Here is a 25,856-nt window from a genome sequence, read left to right on the forward strand (position 1 = left end):
AAAAACATTGCAAGGATGATTAATGGAAACAGGATGCACCTGAGCTCAATTTCAATTCTCATAGCAAAGGGTCTGAATACCTACAGCATGTAACCTCAGCAAAAAAAAGAAACGTCCTCTCACTGTCAACTGCCTTTATTTTCAGCAAACTGAACATGTGTAAATATTTGTATAATCACAACAAGATTCCACAACTGAAACATAAACTGAACAAGTTCCACAGACATGTGACTAACAGAAATGGAATAATGTGTCCCTGAACAAAGGGTGGGGGGGTCAAAATAAATTAAAAGTAACAGTCAGTATCTGGTGTGGCCACCAGCTGCATTAAGTACTGCAGTGCATCTCCTCCTCATGGCCTGACCAGATTTGCCCGTTCTTGCTGTGAGATGTTAGCCCACTCTTCCACCAAGGCACCTGCAAGTTCTCTGACATTTCTGGGGGGGAATGGCCCTTGCCCTCACCCTCCGATTCAACAGGTCCCAGTGCTCAACGGGATTGAGATCCGGGCTCCTCGCTGGCCATAGCAGAACACTGACATTCCTGTCTTGCAGGAAATCACTCGCTGAACGAACAGTATGGCTGGTGGCATTGTCATGCTGGAGGGTCATGTCAGGATGAGCCTGCAGGAAGGGTACCACATGAGAGAGGAGGATATCTTCGCTGTAAAGCACAGCATTGAGATTGCCTGCCATGACAATAAGCTCAGTCCGATGATGCTGTGACACCCCGCCCCAGACCATGACGGACCCTCCACCTCCAAATCGATCCCACTCCAGAGTACAGGCCTCGGTGTAACGCATATTCCTTCAACGATAAACGCGAATCTGACTATCACCCCTGTTGAGACAAAACCGCAACTCGTCAGTGAAGAGCACTTTTTGCCAGTCCTGTCTCGTCCAGCGACGGTGGGTTTGTGTGCTTAGGTGACGTTTTTGCCAGTGATGTCTGGTGAGGACCTGTCTTACAACAGGCCTACAGCCCTCAGTCCAGCCTCTCTCAGCCTATTGCAGACAGTCTGAGCACTGATTCAGGGATTGTGCGTTCCTGGTGTAACTCAGGCAGTTGTTGCCATCTTCTACCTGTCCCGCAGGTGTGATGTTCGAATGTACCTATCCTGTGTAGTTTACACGTGGTCTGTCACTGCTAGGATGATCAGCTGTCCGTCCTGTTTCCATATAGCGCTGTCTTAGGCATCCCACAGTACGGACATTGCACTTTATTGCTTTGGCCACATCTGCAGTCCTCATGTCTCCTTGCCGCATGTCTTACGTATGTTCACGCAGATGAGCAGGGACCTTGGTGTTTTTCAGTGTCAGTAGAAAGGCCTCTTTAGTGTCCTAAGTTTTCATAACTGTGATCTTAATTGCCTACCGTCTGTAAGCTGTTAGTGTCTTAACGACCGTTCCACAGGTGCATGTTCATTAATTGTTTATGGTTCATTGGACAAGCATGGGAAACGGTGTTTAAACCCTTTACAATGAAGATTTGTGAAGTTATTTGGATTTTTACGTATTATCTTTGAAAGACAGGGTCCTGAAAAAGGGACGTTCATTTTTTTGCTGTTTTGGTAATTTTTTTGTAACCTGTGTCACACCCTGACCTTAGAGAGCTTATTATGTCTCTATTTTGCTTTGGTCAGGGTGTGATTTGGGTGGGCATTCTATGTTCTTTTTTCTATGTTTTGTATTTCTTTGTTTTGGCCGGGTATGGTTCTCCATCAGGGACAGTTGACTATCGTTGTCTCTGCTTGGGAACCATACTTAGGTAGCTTTTTCCCATCAAGGTTTTGTGGGTAGTTGTTTTCTGTTTTGCACCTGACAGGACTGTTTCGGTTTCGTTTATTCACTTTGTCATTTTTGTTTCAGTGTTCTGTTTAATAAAAAGTCATGAACATTTACCACGCTGCGCTTTGGTCGGATTCCTCCTCTTCAGAAGACGACACCCGTTACAACCTGTTTTTGCTTTGTCATTATGGGGTATTTATTGTGTGTAGTTTGAGGAAAATAAATATTTTTTATCAATTTTAGAATAAGGTTGTAATGTAAAAATGTGAAGGGGTCTGAATACTTTCCAAATGCACTATACAGTACTGTGAGAGAATGACAGAGTAATACTCACTCAGTATCCTCAAAATACACCCTGGACCCAATCCATATGACTGTGAAGATGATGGGTACACCTAAAAAATTAAGGCCAAGAATCAACTTGAAAAGGAAACATGTTCATGTAAAATTATAATGTTAATGTAATGAGTGGAGGCAAATGTAAAAGTTTGTGAAGATGGAAGAAGGAATGTGCTGTTTGGCTGAAGATGAGTGACATATAGTAATTATAGAAAATAAGATGTACATTTTGGACTAGTCGGTGGGATGTAACAATTATATGCTGAGATGTAGCACTTACTGAGTAATTATGGAGAACATAGAACTAAGTACTACTTGCAGTAGCTGGACAGGTTTTACTAGAACTTCTCGGTAACCTACTCCCCGTTCTGCTTCAGTTAAATACACCTGCATGTCTAAGGACCAAACATTGAAATGGTAAAAGTAATATATTTAAGCATTTCATTAACTGAGTGGGAAACACCTGCTGTTCACATCTCAGCAGAATGTGCATCATGATCCGATTGCAGGAGAAATGGTGGCAGAACTATTAATGATCAATCTCTTGATTCATGTGCATATCAAGGAGGCACCTCATCGAAGAAAAAATATGTATCTCAGATGATTAATAACTGTAATAAGCATGCAACATAGGGGGGGAAAATATTATTCAACTCTTAATCCAATCCAAAATACCAGTGAGAATTGCCACAGGCCACTAAGTTTAACTTAGATTGTTCCATAATGAAAGTTTACTCCTGTCTAGAGAGTTATTTGTGCCATTTAAAAATAGTAAGCAAGTGATGTTTTGTTTTGCACAGTTTGAGTTCATTTGAATTCATTCTAAAAGCGCATAGTGGAATGAATATTAAACAGGATTTGAATAGTGACACACCACAAACCCAAGCCACATAAACAAATGGCTCTTAAATGAACTAAAGGAATTACTACAGACAGACAGGGAAGGTGGAAAGTGCTTACCCCAGCCCAGCAGGCCAAAGCCCCAGAGGCAGCGACGGTAGTGGTGGAAGGAGGAGAGGAGCAGTGAGTTGAGGTAGAGGGCCTCAACCAGGAGCCAGAAGAAGTTAGTCATGACACAGTAGTGACAGAAGGCCACTGATGCCTTACAGGCTGCCTGGAGAGAGGGGAAAACCAGGGAAGAGGTAATTGAGAAAGACAATCAGAGGGAGAGAGAGGGCATGGGAAGGAAGATTGAGAAAGACAATCAGAGAGAGAGAGAGAGGGCATGGGAAGGAAGATTGAGAAAGACAATCAGAGAGAGAGAGAGGGCATGGGAAGGAAGATTGAGAAAGACAATCAGAGAGAGAGAGAGGGCATGGGAAGGAAGATTGAGAAAGACAATCAGAGAGAGAGAGAGGGCATGGGAAGGAAGATTGAGAAAGACAATCAGAGAGAGAGAGAGGGCATGGGAAGGAAGATTGAGAAAGACAATCAGAGAGAGAGAGGGCATGGGAAGGAAGATTGAGAAAGACAATCAGAGAGAGAGAGGGGGCATGGGAAGGAAGATTGAGAAAGACAATCAGAGAGAGAGAGGGGGCATGGGAAGGAAGATTGAGAAAGAGAGGTAACAGTAGTGGGAAGATGAGGGTGCAGTGGTTGATTTACGGTGGACAGGGTGCATTGGTTGATTTAGGTTGGACAGGGTGCAGTGGTTGATTTAGGGTGGACAGGGTGCAGTGGTTTATTTAGGGTGGACAGGGTGCATTGGTTGATTTATGGTTTACAGGGTGCAGTGGTTGATTTAGGGTGGACAGGGTGCAGTGGTTGATTTAGGGTGGACAGGGTGCAGTGGTTGATTTAGGGTGGACAGGGTGCATTGGTTGATTTAGGGTGGACAGGGTGCATTGGTTGATTTAGGGTGGACAGGGTGCATTGGTTGATTTAGGGTGGACAGGGTGCAGTGGTTGATTTAGGGTGGACAGGGTGCAGTGGTTGATTTAGGGTGGACAGGGTGCAGTGGTTGATTTATGGTTTACAGGGTGCAGTGGTTGATTTAGGGTGGACAGGGTGCATTGGTTGATTTATGGTTAACAGGGTACAGTGGTTGACTTACGGTGGAGAGGGTGCAGTGGTTGGTGTCGTCGCTGGCGAATAATGTGGCGTCCTTGATGAACACAGCCACCGCCTTTAGCATGAAGGTGACAAACAGCTGGATGTGAATATAGTTCCTGGCACAGTGAAGCCTCCTGGGAAGAACCACAGAACACAGTCAGGACCAAGGACCGCAGGTTAAACACAAAGCAGGGTCAGGACCAAGGACCACAGGGCAAACGCAAAGCACGGTCAGGACCAAGGACCACAGGGCAAACACAAAGCACGGTCAGGACCAAGGACCACAGGGCAAACGCAAAGCACGGTCAGGACCAAGGACAACAGGGTAAGCACAAAGCACGGTCAGGACCAAGGACCACAGGGCAAACACAAAGCAGGGTCAGGACCAAGGACCACAGGGCAAACACAAAGCAGGGTCAGGACCAAGGACCACAGGGCAAACACAAAGCACGGTCAGGACCAAGGACCGCACACACAAAACACCATCAGGACCAAGGACCACACACACACAAAACACAGTCAGGGCAAAGGACCACACACACACAAAACACAGTCAGGGCAAAGGACCACACACACACAAAACACAGTCAGGGCAAAGGACCACACACAACACCATCAGGACAATCTTCAACTTAATCCTACTAGAAAGTGTGTGCCCTCAGGCCTGGAGGGAAGCAAAAGTTATTCCCCTACCTAAGAATAGTAAAGCCCCCTTTACTGGCTCAAATAGCCGACCAATCAGCATGTTGCCAACCCTTAGTAAAAATTGTGTTTGACCAGATAAAATGCTATTTTACAGTAAAGAAATTTACAAGACTTTCAGCACACTTATAGGGAAGGACATCCAACAAGAACAGCATGGTAGAATATATTCTGTTCTTGTTGGATGTCCTTCCCTATAAGCCCAGAAACCTGCTCCTCTTATTCTCTGTCCCCAACGCTCTAGGCGACCAGTTTTGATAGCCTTTAGCCGCACCCTCATACTACTCCTTCTCTGTTCCGCGGGTGATGTGGAGGTAAACCCAGGCCCTGCATGTCCCCAGGCACCCTCATTTGTTGACTTCTGTGATCGAAAAAGCCTTGGTTGCATGAGCATGTCAACATCAGAAGCCTCCTCCCTAAGTTTGTCTTACTCACTGCTTTAGCACACTCTGCTAACCCTGATGTCCTTGCTGTGTCTGAATCCTGGCTCAGGAAGGCCACCAAAAATTCAGAGATTTCCATACCCAACTATAACATCTTCCGTCAAGATAGAACTGCCAAAGGGGGAGGAGTTGCAGTTTACTGCAGAGATAGCCTGCAAAGTAATGTCATACTTTCCAGGTCCATACCCAAACAGTTCGAACTACTAATTTTGAAAATTACTCTCTCCAGAAATAAGTCTCTCACGGTTGCCGCCTGCTACCGACCCCCCTCAGCTCCCAGCTGTGCCCTGGACACCATTTGTGAATTGATCGCCCCCCATCTAGCTTCAGAGTTTGTTCTGTTAGGTGACCTAAACTGGGATATGCTTAACACCCCGCCAGTCCTACAATCTAAGCTAGATGCCCTCAATCTCACACAAATCATCAAGGAACCCACCAGGTACAACCCTAACTCTGTAAACAAGGGCACCCTCATAGACGTCATCCTGACCAACTGGCCCTCCAAATACACCTCCGCTGTCTTCAACCAGGATCTCAGCGATCACTGCCTCATTGCCTGTATCCGCTACGGAGCCGCAGTCAAACGACCACCCCTCATCACTGTCAAACGCTCCCTAAAACACTTCTGTGAGCAGGCCTTTCTAATCGACCTGGCCCGGGTATCCTGGAAGGACATTGACCTCATCCCGTCAGTTGAGGATGCCTGGTCATTCTTTAAAAGTAACTTCCTCACCATTTTAGATAAGCATGCTCCGTTCAAAAAATGCAGAACTAAGAACAGATACAGCCCTTGGTTCACCCCAGACCTGACTGCCCTCGACCAGCACAAAAACATCCTGTGGCGGACTGCAATAGCATCGAATAGTCCCCGTGATATGCAACTGTTCAGGGAAGTCCGGAACCAATACACGCAGTCAGTCAGGAAAGCTAAGGCCAGCTTCTTCAGGCAGAAGTTTGCATCCTGTAGCTCCAACTCCAAAAAGTTCTGGGACACTGTGAAGTCCATGGAGAACAAGAGCACCTCCTCCCAGCTGCCCACTGCACTGAGGCTAGGTAACACGGTCACCACTGATAAATCCATGATTATCGAAAACTTCAATAAGCATTTCTCAACGGCTGGCCATGCCTTCCGCCTGGCTACTTCAACCTCGGCCAACAGCTCCGCCCCCCCCGCAGCTCCTCGCCCAAGCCTCTCCAGGTTCTCCTTTACCCAAATCCAGATAGCAGATGTTCTGAAAGAGCTGCAAAACCTGGACCCGTACAAATCAGCTGGGCTTGACAATCTGGACCCTCTATTTCTGAAACTATCTGCCACCATTGTCGCAACCCCTATTACCAGCCTGTTCAACCTCTCTTTCATCTCGTCTGAGATCCCCAAGGATTGGAAAGCTGCCGCAGTCATCCCCCTCTTCAAAGGGGGAGACACCCTGGACCCAAACTGTTACAGACCTATATCCATCCTGCCCTGCCTATCTAAGGTCTTCGAAAGCCAAGTCAACAAACAGGTCACTGACCATCTCGAATCCCACCGTTCCTTCTCCGCTGTGCAATCTGGTTTCCGAGCCGGTCATGGGTGCACCTCAGCCACACTCAAGGTACTAAACGATATCATAACCGCCATCGATAAAAGACAGTACTGTGCAGCCGTCTTCATCGACCTTGCCAAGGCTTTCGACTCTGTCAATCACCATATTCTTATCGGCAGACTCAGTAGCCTCGGTTTTTCGGATGACTGCCTTGCCTGGTTCACCAATTACTTTGCAGACAGAGTTCAGTGTGTCAAATCGGAGGGCATGCTGTCCGGTCCTCTGGCAGTCTCTATGGGGGTGCCACAGGGTTCAATTCTCGGGCCGACTCTTTTCTCTGTGTATATCAATGATGTTGCTCTTGCTGCGGGCGATTCCCTGATCCACCTCTACGCAGACGACACCATTCTATATACTTTCGGCCCGTCTTTGGACACTGTGCTATCTAACCTCCAAACAAGCTTCAATGCCATACAACACTCCTTCCGTGGCCTCCAACTGCTCTTAAACGCTAGTAAAACCAAATGCATGCTTTTCAACCGGTCGCTGCCTGCACCTGCATGCCCGACTAGCATCACCACCCTGGATGGTTCCGACCTAGAATATGTGGACGTCTATAAGTACCTAGGTGTCTGGCTAGACTGCAAACTCTCCTTCCAGACTCATATCAAACATCTCCAATCGAAAATCAAATCAAGAGTCGGCTTTCTATTCCGCAACAAAGCCTCCTTCACTCACGCCGCCAAGCTTACCCTAGTAAAACTGACTATCCTACCGATCCTCGACTTCGGCGATGTCATCTACAAAATGGCTTCCAACACTCTACTCAGCAAACTGGATGCAGTCTATCACAGTGCCATCCGTTTTGTCACTAAAGCACCTTATACCACCCACCACTGCGACTTGTATGCTCTAGTCGGCTGGCCCTCGCTACATATTCGTCGCCAGACCCACTGGCTCCAGGTCATCTACAAGTCTATGCTAGGTAAAGCTCCGCCTTATCTCAGCTCACTGGTCACGATGGCAACACCCATCCGTAGCACGCGCTCCAGCAGGTGTATCTCACTGATCATCCTTAAAGCCAATACCTCATTTGGCCGCCTTTCGTTCCAGTACTCTGCTGCCTGTGACTGGAACGAATTGCAAAAATCGCTGAAGTTGGAGACTTTTATCTCCCTCACCAACTTCAAACATCAGCTATCTGAGCAGCTAACCGATCGCTGCAGCTGTACATAGTCTATTGGTAAATAGCCCACCCTTTCCACCTACCTCATCCCCATACTGTTTTTATTTATTTACTTTTCTGCTCTTCTGCACACCAATATCTCTACCTGTACATAACCATCTGATCATTTATCACTCCAGTGTTAATCTGCAAAATTGTAATTATTTGCCTACCTCCCCATGCCTTTTGCACACATTGTATATAGACCCCCCCTTTGTTTTCTACTGTGTTATTGACTTGTTAATTGTTTACTCCATGTGTAACTCTTTGTTGTATGCTCACACTGCTATGTGCGTTCTCTAATTCTCTCCTTCTCTCTTTCTTTCTCTCTCTCGGAGGACCTGAGCCCTAGGACCATGCCCCAGGACTACCTGACATGATGACTCCTTGCTGTCCCCAGTCCACCTGGCCATGCTGCTGCTCCAGTTTCAACTTCCACCTGACTGTGCTGCTGCTCTAGTTTCAACTGTTCTGCCTTATTATTATTCGACCATGCTGGTCATTTATGAACATTTGAACATCTTGGCCATGTTCTGTTATAATCTCCACCCGGCACAGCCAGAAGAGGACTGGCCACCCCACATAGCCTGGTTCCTCTCTAGGTTTCTTCCTAGGTATTGGCCTTTCTAGGGAGTTTTTCCTAGCCACCGTGCTTCTACACCTGCATTGCTTGCTGTTTGGGGTTTTAGGCTGGGTTTCTGTACAGCACTTTGAGATATCAGCTGATGTACGAAGGGCTATATAAATAAATTTGATTTGATTTGATTTGATATGCTTTATCTTGGCCAGGTCGCAGTTGCAAATGAGAACTTGTTCTCAACTAGCCTACCTGGTTAAATAAAGGTGTTCTCAACTAGCCTACCTGGTTAAATAAAGGTGTTCTCAACTAGCCTACCTGGTTAAATAAAGGTGAAAAAAAAAGAAAAAAAAATGAATTGGCTGAGAGAAATTGATTATAAAAGAAATTGTGGGGGCTGTTTTGTTAGACTTCAGTGCGGCATTTGACATTATAGATCATAGTCTGTTCCTGGAGAAACGTATGTATTATGGCTTTACACCCCCTGCTATATTGGGGATAAAGAGTTACCTGTCAAACAGAACACAGAGGGTGTTCTTTAATGGAAGCCTCTCATCCAGGTAGAATCAGGGATTCCCCAGGGCAGCTGTCTTTTTGAAACTTTACTAATGACATGCCACTGGCTTTGAGTAAAGCCAGTGTGTGTATATATGCGGATGACTCAACGCTATATACATCTACTGTACCACAAGTGACTGAAATGACAGCAACACTTAACAGAGAGCTGCAGTTAGTTTCAGAATGCATGGCAAGGAATAAGTTAGTCCTAAATATTTCAAGAACTAAAAGCCTTGTATTTGGCACACTAAATAATATGGAAATTGAGCAAGTTGAGGTGACTAAACAGCTTGGAGTAACCCTGGATTGTAAACTGTCATGGTCAAAGCATATTGATACAACAGTAGCTAGGATGGGGAGAAGTCTGTCTATAATAAAGCGCTGCTCTACCTTCTTAACAGCACTATCAACAAGGCGGGTCCTACAGGCCCTAGTTTTGTCGCACCTTGACTACTGTTCAGTCATGGGGTCAGGTGCCACAAAGAGGTGCCATTGCAAATGGCTCAGAACAGGGCAGCACAGCTGGCACTTGGATGAACACAGAGAGCTAACATTAATAATATGCATGTCAATCTCTCCTGGCTCAAAGTGGAGGAGAGATTGACTTCATCACTACTTGTATTTGTGAGAGGTATTGACATGTTGAATGCACTGAGTTGTCTGTTTGAACTACTGGCACACAGCTCGGACACCCATCCATACCCCACAAGACATGCCACAAGAGGCCTCTTCACAGTCCCCAAGTCCAGAAGACTATGGGAGGCCCACAGTACTACAGAGCCATGACTACATGGATCTCTATTCCAATCAAGTAACTCATGCCAGCAGTAAAATTAGATTTAAAAAACAGATAAATATACACCTTATGGAACAGCGGGGACTGTGAAGCAACACAAACATAGAAACATGCATACAAACACATGATAACATACACACTATACACACATGGATTTTGTGTTGTAGATATGTGGTAGTAGAGTGGAGGCCTGAGGGCACACATTTATGTTGTGAAATCTGTTATGATTTTATATTTAACCTTTATTTAACTGTTAAGATCAAATTATTATTTACAATGATGGCCTACCCCAGCCAAACCCGGACGACGCTGGGCCAATTGTGCGCCGCCCTATGGGATTCACAATCACAGCCGGATGTGATACAGCCTGGATCCGAACCAGGGACTGTAGTGATGCCTCTTGCACTGAGATGCAGTGCCTTAGACCGCTGCGCCACTCAGAGCATGTATTGTAATGTTTTTAAAATGTATAACTGCCTTAATTTTGCTGGACCCCAGGAAGAGTTGCTGCTGCCTTGGCAACTGCTAATGGGCAACAGCTAAACCATAATAAATACAAATACAAAAGGACCACACACACACACACACATACACACACACACACACAACCCTGTCAGGACAACGGATTACACACACAACACCATCAGGACAAAGAACACACACCCACAACACCGTCAGGACAGAGGACACACACACAAAACATTGTTAGGACAACGGACCACACACACACACACACACAAAACACTGTCAGGACGAAGGACCACACTTCTCAACCAACAATTGAAAGACATTAAAATTAGGTCAAGGAGAATAGTACAACAATAGGGGAGCCTCAGGTTTGGAAACAATAATGTGTTGAGAAGAGTCCCCTAAGCAAGATGGTCCTGGGGCTCTGTTCACAAACACACCCCACAGAGCCCCAGGACAACAACACAATTTGACCCAACCAAATCATGAGAAAACTAAAAAATCATAACTTGACACATTGTAAAGAAATAACAAAAAACAGAGCAAACTAGAATGCTATTTGGCCCTAAACAGAGAGTACACAGTGGCAGAATACCTGACCTGTTGCCACAAGAAAAGGGCAACCAGTGAAGAACAGACACCATTGTAGATACAACCCATATTTATGCTTATTTATTTTCCCCTGTGTTCTTTAACCATTTGTACATCGTTACAACACTGTATATATATATAATATGACATTTGTAATGTATTTATTGTTTTGAAACTTCTGTATGTGTATTTATTTATTTTCTCTTTTGTACTTTAACTATTTGCACATAATATGACATTTGAATGTCTTTATTCTTTTGGAAGTGTAATTTTTACTGTTAATTGTTTATTTCACTTTTGTTTATCTACTTCACTTGCTCTGGCAATGTTAACATATGTTTCCCATGCCAATAAAGCCCTTAAATTGAAATTGAATTGACAGAGAGAAAGAGAGAGAGATAGAGAGAGAGAGTGCGTGCTGGCGTTAGCAGGTGTTTGTTACTGAGATCATAAATTATACCACTCGGCTTTAGTATGCCCCACCCCCCCAAAATTCTAGCCATCCTTTTTCTTCACCCAACAACGACCTCAAAACAATCTCCTGTTGTGACCTTTGACCTCCTCCTACCTGAAGAGCAATAGGATCACCACGGCGATGAAGAGGAAGACCAGGGAGGTGCCGTAGCCGATGGTGTAGATCAGCTTGACAGTGGCAAAGTAGGAATCCTGCATAGGTTTCACATAGAGATCAGAACCCATATTCAGGCTCAGAGTAGTGGAACTGATCTAAGATCAGCTTCACCGTGTCCATATTACTTTTGTTCATTATGATCTAAAAACAAACAGATCTTATATCGGCACTCCCACTTGACACCAGGACCTGTACTAATGAAGCCTCTCAGAGTACGGGTGCTCATTTAGGATCAGTTCTCTATTTTAGATCATAATAAGTACAATTATATGAACAGGGGGACCTGATCCTAGATCAGCTTTGAGGCTCTGGGGTCATTCCATGTCATTTCAGCAAGCCATGACACCCACTCAGATTATTCTGAAATCGTTTCTGTAGTTAGAAACAGATAAGATAATAATTCCTGAAACACTATCCAGAGTAGTGATGCTGAACAGGCGGGCAGGTGCAGGCAGTGATCGGTAGAAAAGCATGCATTTAGTTTTACTTATATTTAAGAGCAGGGGGGCTGAGTCACTGGCTTGCTAGTGCTCTCCCATGCCGTCCCTAGGAGGGGTGCATCAAGTCTTGACAGGAGTCAAGTCACTGATGTTACACCCCCCCCCCCCCCCCAAAGAGTTAGTCTGTCTTATCTGGTGAAATTTTCCTGCCTTATCTGGTTTCTTGTGTGATCTTAAGCATGCTTCCTCTAATTCTTCCATCTCTCTCTTCGCTCGCAGAGGACCTAGGCCCTCGGACCATGCCTCAGGACAACCTGGCCTGATGACTCCTGTCTGTCCCCTTCCCCAGTCAACCTTTCTGCTGTTCTGCCTGCTGCTATGGAACCGGACCTGTTCACCGGACCTGTTCACCAGACCTGTTCACTGGACCTGCTACTTTATCCCGGAACTGATGTTTTAACCCTCCATCTCTCTCTGCCACATCTGCTGTCTCGACCTCTGAATGCTCGGCTATGAAAAGCCAACTGACATTTGCTCCTGAGGTGCTGACCTATTACACCCTCTATAACCACTGTAATTATTATTTGACACTGCTGGTCATCTAGGAACGTTTGAACATCTTGAGGAACAGTCTAGTCTTAATTTACATGTACTCTTTTAATCTCCACAAGCACAGCGAGGTTCCTGCTTTCTAGTTTTTTTTCCCTAGCCACCGTGCGTCTACTGTATATCTGCATTGCTTGCTCTTTGTGGTTTTAGGCTAGGTTTACCTATAAGCACTTTGTGACATCTGTTGATGTAAGAAGGGCTTTTTAAATACATTTGATTGATTGAAAGTATTATGGAGCTTTTGCTTAGAGTATTGATAATTCAACCTTTGTAATGCACTCCCTTTGAACATGGTGATTTTCATCCCCCATGTTCAGAGAAATTAGCCATTGAAGTCACTTGCAATCTTTACCATAAATGAGTGTGAAAGTACCAAGTGTTGCCCACTAGATGTCGCTGTTCCTGCTACTGCCACCACATCCTTTTATCTATTTTTCTGGTCTCTTGTGTTTTATAAAATTGTCTTTGCAACTTTGAGTAGAAAACCAATTGCTTTTGCTCATGATGATAATATCTGTCCCATGACTTGAATGAGATTTCCAACTATAGTTTTTTTTCACAACTGCCACCAGTTTGGCCCCAAAACATTTACAACATTGACATATTAAACACCATACTATTTATTTCACTATGAAACCCTGAAAACCAATGGTGTTCACTACATTGATGGTTTATATTTAGGATAATGTTTACAGCTTTATCATGGTATTTTACATTTTAAAATAATCTTATTTGATGTTATATATATTTTACATGTGATGGGGCCACACAGAGGGCCAGAGATAATTACAGACACTTGTAATAATTTTGTAATAAATACCCAAAAAGGCCACTAGATGTCATCGATAAATTCATATATTCCTTGAAAGTTACCAAAATTCTGGTTGTTTACTGGTAAATTTCCAGTAATATACCCTCCCTTTGCAACCCTACCCCTGAACCTTATCTCTAAACTCTCTTTCACCTCTGGCATGGGAACGTCGTCGCCCACACTACAGGCTGTGTGGTACGGGGGGAAGGGTCGCGACCATCCGATGCTGGTGCAGTTTCTGCTGACTGACCCTGCTGAGGTAGAGGCCAAAGGTTAGGGGTCACCGGGGATGAGAAACAGAACCCCCATGAGGGGCGGGACTATGGGCTGTCAGTCACTGTGACTGACAGGGATTGAAAGCCAGTGGAAAACGGACGAAGATAATTACTGTATAAGAGGAAAACCATAACATATTACCTGTATATCATTGTACTGTATATTGTATTTATACTTTATACAGTACTGTCACATACACATCCGTACATCTCCACCCACTATGTGAACTCATACACAAATGTCACCTGCACCTGTGTTATTCCCCCAAAAAGAGAAGACAGCAGGACAGGTTGTGTTGATCATCTCCCCAACTGCAGCATATGGCCAGCATACCACAGAGTCCCAGAATGGTAGACAACCTTCCAGAGAGAGAGAGAGAGAGAGAGAGAAAAGAGAGAGAAAAGAGAGAGAGAGAGAGAGAGAGAAAAGAGAGAGAGAGGTGATGTCTAGTCTACAGTACATTCATTCATAAAGCTACTAATAACACACAGACAATTAGACGTTTTCATGTCTTTATTGAACACACCATGAAAACATTCACAGTGCAGGGTGGAAAAAGTATGTGAACCCTTGGAGGTGTTGGATGCAATGTGGTTGATACTTGCACTGGCCATCAGATAGCGGTGGAGTGATGGTGAAGACGATACCAAATGTTAGATTTTTTGGATGACCCTCCTTTGGCAGTAATAACCTCAACCAAACATTTCTGTAGTTGCGGATCAGACCTACACAACGGTCAGGAGGAATTTTGGACCATTCTTCTTTACAAAACTGTTTCAGTTCAGCAATATTCTTGAGACGTCTGGTGTGAACCGCTCTCTTGAGGTCATGCCACAGCATCTCAATCGGGTTGAGGTAGGACTCTGACTGGGCCACTCCAGAAGGCGTATTTTATTCTGTTGAAGCCATTCTGTTGTTGATTTACTTCTGTGTTTAGGTTGTAGTCCTGATGCATCACTCAACTTCTGTTGAGCTTCAATTAGCGGACGGATGGCCTAACATTCTCCTACAAAATGTCTTGATAAACTTGGGAATTCATTTCTCTGTCGATAATGGCAAGCTGTCCAGGCCCTGAGGCAGCAAAGCAAGCCCCAAACCCTGATGCTCTCTCCACCATACTTTACAGTTGGATGAGGTTTTGATGTTGGTGTGCTGTGCCTTTTTTTCTCCACACATAGTGTTGTGTGTTCCTTCCTTCTAAACAACTCAACTGTAGTTTCATCTGTCCAGAGAATATTTTGCCAGTAGTGCTGTGGAACATTCAGGTGCACTTATACAAACTTCAGAAGTGCAGCAATGTTTTTTGGACAGCAGTTGCTTCTTCCGTGGTGTCCTCCCATGAACACCATTTTTGTTTAGTGTTTTACGTATCGTAGACTTGTCAACAGAGATGTTAGCATATTCCAGAGATTTCTGTTAGTCTAGGATTCATCTTAACCTCATTGAGTATTCTGCGCTGTGCCACTCAAGGACATTCAGAGACCTGTCCCGAAGCCACTCCGGCCTTGTCTTGGCTGTGTGCTTAGTGTCGTTGTCCTCATTGAAGGTGAATCTTCACCCCAGTCTGAGGTCCTGAGCACTCTGGAGCAGGTTTTCATCAAGGACAAATCAATCTTTCCCTGACTAGCCTCACAGTCCCTGCCGCTGAAAAACATCCCCACATCCCCCATGCTACCACCACCATGCTTAACCATAGGGATGGTGCCAGGTTTCCTCCAGACATGATGCTTGGCATTCAGGCCAAAGAGTTCAATCTTGATTCCATCAGACCAGAGAATCTTGTTGCTTGTGACTTTTGGCAAACTCCAAGTGGGCTGTCATGTGCCTTTTACTGCCTTTTCCTGAGGAGTGGCTTCTGTCTGGCCACTCTACCATAAAGGCCTGATTGGTGGTGTGCTGCAGAGATGATTGTCCTTCTGGAAGGTTCTCCCATCGCCAAAGACGAACTCTGAATCTCTGTCAGATTGACCATTGGGTTCTTGGTCACTTCAACCTCATGGCTTGGTTTTTGCGCTGACATGCACCGTCAATTGTGGGACCTTATATAGACAGGTGTGGGCCTTTCCAAATCATGTCCAATCAATTGAATTTACCACAGGTGGACTCCAAGTTGTAGAAACATCTCAAGGATGATCAATGGAAACATGATGCATCTGAGCTCAATTTCGAGTCTCATAGCAAAGGGTCTGAATTGTTATGTAAATAATGTATTTTTTTTTTTTTTTTTTTTATACATTTGCAAAAATGTCTAAACACCTGTTTTTCTATTTATCATTGTGGGGTATTGTGTGTAGATTGATGATGGGAAAACAAGTATTTTAATCCATTTTATAATAAGGCTGCAATGTAACAAAATGTGAAAAAAGGGAAGGGGTCTGAATACTTTCTGAATGCAGTGTATATAGACCTTAAAGGGATAGCTCACCTCAACTATGCCCAGTATATAGACCTTAAAGGGATAGCTCACCTCAACTATGCCCAGTATATAGACCTTAAAGGGATAGCTCACCTCAACTATGCCCAGTATATAGACCTTAAAGGGATAGCTCACCTCAACTATGCCCTGTATATAGACCTTAAAGGGATAGCTCACCTCAACTATGCCCTGTATATAGACCTTAAAGGGATAGCTCACCTCAACTATGCCCTGTATATAGACCTTAAAGGGATAGCTCACCTCAACTATGCCCTGTATATAGACCTTAAAGGGATAGCTCACCTCAACTATGCACTGTATATAGACCTTAAAGGGATAGCTCACCTCAACTATGCCCTGTATATAGACCTTAAAGGGATAGCTCACCTCAACTATGCCCAGTATATAGACCTTAAAGGGCTAGCTCACCTCAACTATGCACTGTATATAGACCTTAAAGGGATAGCTCACCTCAACTATGCCCTGTATATAGGCCTTAAAGGGATAGCTCACCTCAACTATGCACTGTATATAGGCCTTAAAGGGATAGCTCACCTCAACTATGCACTGTATATAGGCCTTAAAGGGATAGCTCACCTCAACTATGCCCAGTATATAGGCCTTAAAGGGATAGATCACCTCAACTATGCACTGTATATAGGCCTTAAAGGGATAGCTCACCTCAACTATGCACTGTATATAGGCCTTAAAGGGATAGCTCACCTCAACTATGCACTGTATATAGGCCTTAAAGGGATAGCTCACCTCAACTATGCCCAGTATATAGACCTTAAAGGGATAGCTCACCTCAACTATGCACTGTATATAGGCCTTAAAGGGATAGCTCACCTCAACTATGCCCAGCATATAGGCCTTAAAGGGATAGATCACCTCAACTATGCACTGTATATAGGCCTTAAAGGGATAGCTCACCTCAACTATGCACTGTATATAGGCCTTAAAGGGATAGATCACCTCAACTATGCCCAGCATATAGGCCTTAAAGGGATAGATCACCTCAACTATGCCCAGTATATAGACCTTAAAGGGATAGCTCACCTCAACTATGCCCAGCATATAGGCCTTAAAGGAATAGATCACCTCAACTATGCCCAGCATATAGGCCTTAAAGGGATAGCTCACCTCAACTATGCCCAGCATATAGGCCTTAAAGGGATAGCTCACCTCAACTATGCCCAGCATATAGGCCTTAAAGGGATAGCTCACCTCAACTATGCCCAGCATATAGGCCTTAAAGGGAGAGATCACCTCAACTATGCCCAGCATATAGGCCTTAAAGGGATAGATCACCTCAACTATGCACTGTAGCTCCTCTCTTTTGATATTTTATAATACACTTACTACTTTTACACTAGAATCGTTTTGGAATCTGCTCTTTCAACAAACTATTGTCTATAAACCATTTATTCAATGCCAGACTCTCATGTTTACATGTGAACATACTGTATATCATATTATGAGATGAGCAGTAAACTGGAGAGTGAGAAAATGTAATGGCTCATTCTAAGACGATAGTGACACGGATACCTAGTGTACTGTGGTTGTTGTCATGCTCTGCCATGTATTGAAGACAATGCCGCTCCTCTCTCTCCAGCTGTAATATATACTCGCAGTCTGGGTGCAGACTGGACAGATCCTGGTGAGAGAGATGGGTCGGGGAGAGAAAGAGAAACAGAAAGTGAGGCAAATATTGAACCAAAAGTTGAAACCATAGAAACAAAACCAATTCTTCTTCTCTTAAGTGTATGGAAGAACACTCACGTCTCCCTCCAGAAACCCACCTGAATGGCTATTGAAGAAAGGAATGAATGTTATCTACTAGCTGAGATGTCTGCACATTTTATTATTCATTTTAAGTGCACCCAGGTGAAATGACATTTTTGACATTTGAAGGTGGTTTTTCCCAAGGAAAAAAAGAACATAAAACAACTTGACATTGACAGAGTGTGTATCCCGAATGTCAGAGAAAGGAAAATTAACCAACAAGACCAGCAGAACCCTGAACAGCTTCAATCCCCAAGCTATAAGACTGCTAAATTGTTAGTTAAATAGTTGACCAATAGCTACCCGGACCATCTGCAATGACCCTTTTGACTCATCACATAAGCTGCTGCTACTGTTTATTATCTATCCCATTGCCTAGTCACTTTACCCCTACCTATATGTACAGTTCAAGTCAGAAGTTTACATACACCTTAGCCAACTACATTTAGACTAAGTTTTTCCACAAATTCTGTCATTTAATCCCAGTAAAAATTCCCTGTCTTAGGTCAGTTAGGGTCACCACTTTATTTAAAGAATGTGAAATGTCAGAATAATAGTAGAGATAATGATTTATTTCAGCTTTTATTTCTTTCATCACATTCCCAGTGGGACAGAAGTTTACATACATTAAATTAGTATTTGGTAGGATTGCTGGTGTAACTGAATCAGGTTTGTAGGCCTCCCTGCTCGCACATGCTTTTTCAGTTCTGCCCACGAAATTTCTATAGGATTGAGATCAGGGCTTTGTGATGGCCACTCCAATACCTTGACTTTGTTGTCCTTAAGCCATTTTGCCACAACTTTGGAAGTATGCTTGGGGTCATTGATCATTTGGAAGACCCATTTGCGACAAAGCTTTAACTGATGTCTTGAGATGTTGCTTCAATATATCAACATAATTTTCGTACCTCATGATGCCATCTATTTTGTGTACCAGTTCCTCCTGCAGCGAAGCACCCCCACAACATGACGATGTGCTTCACGGTTGGGATGGTGTTCTTCGGCTTGCAAGCCTCCCCCTTTTTCCTCCAAACATAACGATGGTCATTATGACCAAACAGTTCTATTTTTGTTTCATCAGACCAGACGACATTTCTCCAAAAAGTACGATCTTTGTCCCCATGTGCAGTTGCAAACCGTAGTCTGGCTTTTTTAAGTCGGTTTTGGAGCAGTGGCTTCTTCCTTGCTGAGAGGCCTTTCAGGTTATGTAGATATAGGACTCGTTTTACTGTGGATATAGACACTTTTGTACCTGTTTCCTCCACCATCTTCACATGGTCCTTTGCTGTTGTTCTGGGATTGATTTGTACTTTTCGCACAAAAGTACATTCATCTCTAGGAGACAGAACGCATCTCCTTCCTGAGCAGTATGACAGCTGCGTGGTCCCATGGTGTTTATACTATTGTTTGTACAGATGAACGTGGTACCTTCAGGAGTTTGATAATTGCTCCCAAGGATAAACCAGACTTGTGGAGGTCTACAATTTGTTTTCCAAGGTCTTTTCTGATTTCTGTTGATTTTCCCATGATGTCAAGCAAATGGGCACTGAGTTTGAAGGTAGGCCTTGAAATACATCCACAGCTACACCTCCAATTGACTCAAATTATGTCAATTAGCCTATCAGAAGCTTCTAAATCCATTAATTAATCTTCCGGAATTTTCCAAGCTGTTTAAAGGCACAGTCAACTTAGTGTATGTAAACTTCTGACCCACTGGAATTGTGATGCAGTGAATGATAAGTGAAATAATGTCTGTAAACAATTGTTGGAAAAATTACTTGTCATGCACAAAGTAGATGTCCTAACCGACTTTCCAAAACTATAGTTTGTTAACAAGATATTTGTGGAGTGGTTGAAAAACGAGTTTTAATGACTCCAACCTAAGTGTATGTAAACTTCTGACCTCAACTGTACACGTCTACCACAATTCCCTCGTACTATTGCACATCCACTAGGTATGTCACGGATCTAACAGATTTCCAAACCTGGGTTGTGCACATTTGCCTGTTTTTTGGTTTTTGTTTTATTCTTCAAGCTCTGTGAAATTGGTTGTTGATCATTGCTAGACAAACATTTTCAGGTCTTGACATATATTTTAAAGTAGATTTAAGTCAAACTCGGCCACTCAGGAACATTCACTGTCTTCTTGGTAAGCAACTCCAGTGTAGATTTGGCCTTGTGTTGTAGGTTACTGAGACAGGCGAGAGGAAGTGCGAGCGAGAGACATTCATTAATTGAGTTTTCTCTAAATGCCACATTCGTTTCAATTAGGGTCGCAGGTCATTGTCATGCCAAGTCGCCTGAAGTCAATATGTATATAGACAAACCCTTAGAGCCCTTTAACTTAGGCCTAGACTGCTCTGAATTACTAAGTACCTGTACCTTGACATTATATGCCGATTATGGATCTATCTACTATAGTTTATCTTTCCATCAATCTATCTGCCTATACCTACTGTACAGTCATATACAGTGCCTTGCGAAAGTATTCGGCCCCCTTGAACTTTGCGACCTTTTGCCACATTTCAGGCTTCAAACATAAAGATATAAAACTGTATTTTTTTGTGAAGAATCAACAACAAGTGGGACACAATCATGAAGTGGAACGACATTCATTGGATATTTCAAACTTTTTTAACAAATCAAAAACTGAAAAATTGGGCGTGGAAAATTATTCAGCCCCTTTACTTTCAGTGCAGCAAACTCTCTCCAGAAGTTCAGTGAGGATCTCTGAAGGATCCAATGTTGACCTAAATGACTAATGATGATAAATACAATCCACCTGTGTGTAATCAAGTCTCCGTATAAATGCACCTGCACTGTGATAGTCTCAGAGGTCCGTTAAAAGCGGGAAGTATAATATATACAGTGCTCTTTACAAGGCTAAGCAGGTACGGGGAAAACATTTTGTGTGCCTGCGTTCGTGTGCGCGTGTGCCTGCGTGAACGGAGGACTGGAGGAAGCAACACACGCATATTTCTTCCATTTCCGTTTGTGAGAGTATGTTTGTGGAATTGTTAGTTTTAGGATATGTTGAGTGGTTGTGTGGATGGACATACTCTGCATTTGGAAAGTATCCAGACCCCTTGACTTTTTCCACATTTTGTTATATTACAGCCTTACACATCACTACTGTAATGACCTTTGAACTTGTTTGTGTAGAGCATTTACACTGGTTGCTCTTATTGGCTTCATTACAACAATATCATCAACAATAACAACATGTGTGTGTCAGTAACACGCTTGTCAAATTCTCCATATGGGAATATTTCCCACCAGATGTTATTGTCTCCTGGTTTGGCAGTTGCTATAAAATGGATCATTGTCGTTTTGAAAAACCAGGTCACGTTGATTCTGATAAAGGACTTTATTTCTTTGGATAAGCCGAGGCACAACGACGACATAATCTCCCTGGAGTAGAAAAGTGTAGATAACTCACAGGTTGGTCGGGGTCTCTCTCATACACACACCCATATGTCAGTCTTGTCACTGAAAAAGGTTACATTTTGATTTAAACTTTTAAAGGCTTTATGTAGCATACATAACATCTTCATAAGCACTTTAAAGATGCTTCACAAATCCTTATAATATGTACATAGCTATCTCAATTACCTCGTACCCCTGCACATCGACTCGGTACTGGTACTCCCTGTATATAGCCATGTTATTTTTTACTCGTTATAGTTATTCACTGTGTATTTATGCCTTGTGTCACTATTTCTAATTTGATTTTATATTTTTATCTTATCTTTAACTCTGCATTGTTGGAAAAGGACCCTTAAGTAAGAATTTCACTGTTAGTTTACACCTGTTGTTTACAAAGCACGTGACAAATACAATCTGATGTCATACCATATTAAGGGTGTAAGGGAAGGGCGATACCTAGTCAGTTGTACAACTGAAATCTGTCTTCCGCATTTAACCCAACCCCTTTGAATCAGAGAGGTGCGGGGGACTGCTTTAATCGACATCTTCAGCACCCAGGGGGAACAGCAGCTTAACTGCCTTGCTCAGGGGCAGAACAACAGATTTTTACCTTGTCAGCTCAGGGATTGGAACCAGCAACTTTTCGGTTACTGGCCCAACGCTCTGGGTGCATTGCCAAATGTGACCAAATGTTCTGATGTGAAGAGCAAAGTGCTACAATTGAATAAAATCAGTCAGATATCATGGTGGAGTTCAATGCTCAACTTCCAACTTTGTCAGTAAAAACACTTTTTAGTAATTTTTGTAATACTTGACCCAGTTACCTGGTTATTTTGTTTGCAGTGCCTTTCTGTCTCAATCTGACTACAGAAATGTTTCAGAGGATGAGGGATAAAGAGCGGTTAAAGTTTCAATGTAGCAGTTTGTATGTCAATACGGGTCTCCCGAGTGGTGCAGTGGTTTAAGACACTGCATCTCAGCGCTAGAGGCCATACTATAGACACCCTAGTTCAATTCAGGCTGTATCACAACTGGATGTGATTGGGATTCCCATAGGGCGGCACACAATTTGGCCGGTGTAGGTCGTCATTGTAAATAAGAATTTGTTCTTAACGGACTTGCCTAGTTAAATATAGATAATCATTTCTGGGTAACAATTAAGTATCTTACTGTAAATGTTTTAAATTAAAATGGTCAAAAAGAAACAAAAATAGCTTCTTAGCAAAAATGTATTTCTTAAGAAATAATTTTGCTAGGACTGTTTGGAAGTGGCCTGAGCAGGAAGGGGAAAACTGAAAACTAGCTGTTATTGGCAGAGAGGTTTGGAACTCTTTTTCTTATTGGTCTATTAACTAATTTACTGGTGATGTCACCAGGCAGGCCAAAACTCGATCCCACCAAAACAGGCTAACATTTCAGGTGGTCTTTTCCAACGGGTCTTACACTAACAGAGCATTATCATTATTTTCACAATTCCACAGAGGAAATATACACTGAGTATCCAAAACATTAAGAACACCTGCTCTTTCTATGACATAGACTGAACAGGTGAATCCAGGTGAAAGCTATGATCCCTTATTGATATCACTTGTTAAATGAGACAGATTAAAGAAGGATTTTTAAGCATTGAGACAATTGTGACATGGATTGTGTATGTGTGCCATTCAGAGGGTGAATGGGCAAGACTAAATATTTAAGTGTCTTTGAACGGGGTATGGAAGTATGGCCAGACCAACGCTGCTTTCCCCCCCCACACTCAACAGTTTTCTTGTGTGTATCAAGAATGGTCCACCACCCAAAGAACATCCAGCCAACTTGACACAACTGTGGGAAACATTGGAGTAAAGATATATATATATATATATAGAGAGAGAGAGAGAGAGAGAGAGAGAGAGAATGGGAGAGGGTGAACAGATAAACAGAGAGACCCATATTATAATTATTATTGTTGTTGTTCTTATTGTTATTATTATCAGTGTTGCTGCAGTTAGAGGTCTTGGGTCATCGGAATGGAATGAGGTAAGAGACGAGCAGTCACATCTCACCACCAAGCTTAGTTTGGTAATCACTCTGTTGTTGTCACCACCAAGCTTAGTTTGGTAATCACTCTGTTGTTGTCACCACCAAGCTTAGTTTGGTAATCACTCTGTTGTTGTCACCACCAAGCTTAGTTTGATAATCACTCTGTTGTTGTTATCACCAAGCTTAGTTTGCTAATCACTCTGTTGTTGTCACCACCAAGCTTAGTTTGGTAATCACTCTGTTGTTGTCACCACCAAGCTTAGTTTGGTAATCACTCTGTTGTTGTCACCACCAAGCTTAGTTTGGTAATCACTCTGTTGTTGTCACCACCAAGCTTAGTTTGGTAATCACTCTGTTGTTGTCACCACCAAGTTTAGTTTGGTAATCACACTGTTGTCACCACCAAGCTTAGTTTGGTAATCACTCTGTTGTTGTCACCACCAAGTTTAGTTTGGTAATCACACTGTTGTCACCACCAAGCTTAGTTTGGTAATCACTCTGTTGTCACCACCAAGCTTAGTTAGGTAATCACTCTGTCCATTATTATCCTGGACACACACACTGTCATACTGTTAGCTTGGGACAGGAATACAAAACAGCTGGTAAAACACACAGCTAGTGGTTTTCATTTGGCAGACGTCACATACATAAACCTTTGGAGATAAAGTATGTTCATTGGTAACCAGACTCTAATGGCTAGTGGAATCAGTCATAACCCTCCAAGCTGAACATAGAGTATTTGCTTGGCTATTTTTAGCTCTGGTCCATGTCGTTAGTGTGAGCTCCTAATCAAGGTTGTTAATGAGCATGGAGAAATTCACACTAATGTCGTGGACCAGAGATAGGTTATTAGGTGTCTCTGCAAAAGTGTATGGGCCAAGAACACCATTTCATTTTCACTGATCACATTTCATTTTCACTGATGACATTTCATTTTGGCGGAGACAACATCACCCTTGGCTCTAGTTAAATCAGAGCACTGAATGCCTAGCCTGGTCCCATCTGTTTGTGCTCTTGCAAACGACATAGCTGTCATTGAGAAGCTGAACATGACATTGTCATTGGCATGACAAGGAGATGGCATGATAGCACAAACAGACTGGCCCCGGGGCTACCATAGGCCCACCCATGTGGAGGAAGAGGAAAGCCAACACGGTCATATATGACCAGTATATTCCAACAACAATTCAGTACAAACCTAGCCTGGTGGTCCAAGATCTAATTGTGTTGTCTTGTCAACTACTAGGCTATATGGTCATTGTCATTGCCACACATCAGCCATAGGAGTCTGCAAACAGACAGCACAAACAGATCTGGGACCACCAGGCTAACACAAATCTGACTTTTATATGGGAACACACAGTCTACTTTTAATTTCATGATTGAAATACAGTTAATTGAATAGCCTGGCTACACTTCAAAATGTGGATATAGGGTGACTGCCTTGTGGCACAAACAACATTCATTAATAAATCACATCATTACTCTGCAGATACCACGTAGTCCCATGTGATTAACATTAACCTTGAAGAATAACTTTAATTATAATTTCCCTATGGAGTGGAGGAGCAGGGCTTATTAGAAGACAATCAGTGTCAGCACAAACTCATTCATTATGGGGCTTTCGTGCCATGGATTTAATTATACCAATGAAAGACCCCTCCACACTCACACAAACACGCAAACGCACGCAAAACACATGTACAGACACACACTTAAAATTTGATATAGCTATCTCCTTGCAGTCTTTCAAATGAATTATAATGGGCTCCTCACGCTCTAGCGACTCCTTGTGGTGGGCCAGTTGCCTCAGGCTGACTTCGGTCATTAGTTGAACAGTGTTTCCTTCGACACATTGGTGCAGCTGGTTTCCGGGTTAAGCGAGTGGGTTTTAAGAGGTGCGGTTTGGCGGATCACGTTTCAGACGCTGCATGACTCGACCTTCACCTCTCCCGAGCTCGTTGGAGAGGTGAGACAAGATCGTAACCACAAAATTGGGTAGGAAAAGGGGGTATTTTTTATTTTTTTATTTTACCTTTATTTAACCAGGCAAGTCAGTTAAGAACACATTCTTATTTTCAATGACGGCCTGGGAACAGTGGGTTAACTGCCTGTTCAGGGGCAGAACGACAGATTTGTACCTTGTCAGCTCGGGGGTTTGAACTCGCAACCTTCCGGTTACTAGTCCAATGCTCTAACCACTAGGCTACGCTGCCGGGTAAATATATATATATAAAAATAATATATATATTTTTTATACACAGCTACATCAAAGTTTGATATTTCAAAAAAGAAAATAAAGGGATGCATGAATGTGTACACTGAGTGTGGTGGACCATCCTTGATACACACTGGAAATAGTTGAGCATGAAAGGG

At 43.2% G+C, this 25,856-nt stretch overlaps 1 protein-coding gene across 1 annotated transcript in view; it reads right to left on the reverse strand.

Moving 5' to 3' along the window:
* LOC116373921 (growth hormone-releasing hormone receptor-like) overlaps positions 1-25,308 on the reverse strand; it is a 43,119-nt gene extending 17,811 nt beyond the window's left edge. The window contains exons 1-7 of the mRNA XM_031822231.1: positions 25,257-25,308; positions 14,077-14,190; positions 13,709-13,800; positions 11,633-11,730; positions 4,180-4,312; positions 3,087-3,240; positions 2,122-2,182 (exon numbers count right to left, since the gene is read on the reverse strand). Coding sequence (XP_031678091.1) covers positions 2,122-2,182; positions 3,087-3,240; positions 4,180-4,312; positions 11,633-11,730; positions 13,709-13,800; positions 14,077-14,190; positions 25,257-25,308 — 704 coding nt within the window. The remainder of the gene's footprint in view (positions 1-2,121; positions 2,183-3,086; positions 3,241-4,179; positions 4,313-11,632; positions 11,731-13,708; positions 13,801-14,076; positions 14,191-25,256) is intronic.
* Between the last annotated feature and the right edge of the window lie 548 nt (positions 25,309-25,856).

Source organism: Oncorhynchus kisutch, linkage group LG4 (genome assembly GCF_002021735.2).
Source record: "Oncorhynchus kisutch isolate 150728-3 linkage group LG4, Okis_V2, whole genome shotgun sequence".
Lineage (NCBI taxonomy): Eukaryota > Metazoa > Chordata > Actinopteri > Salmoniformes > Salmonidae > Oncorhynchus > Oncorhynchus kisutch.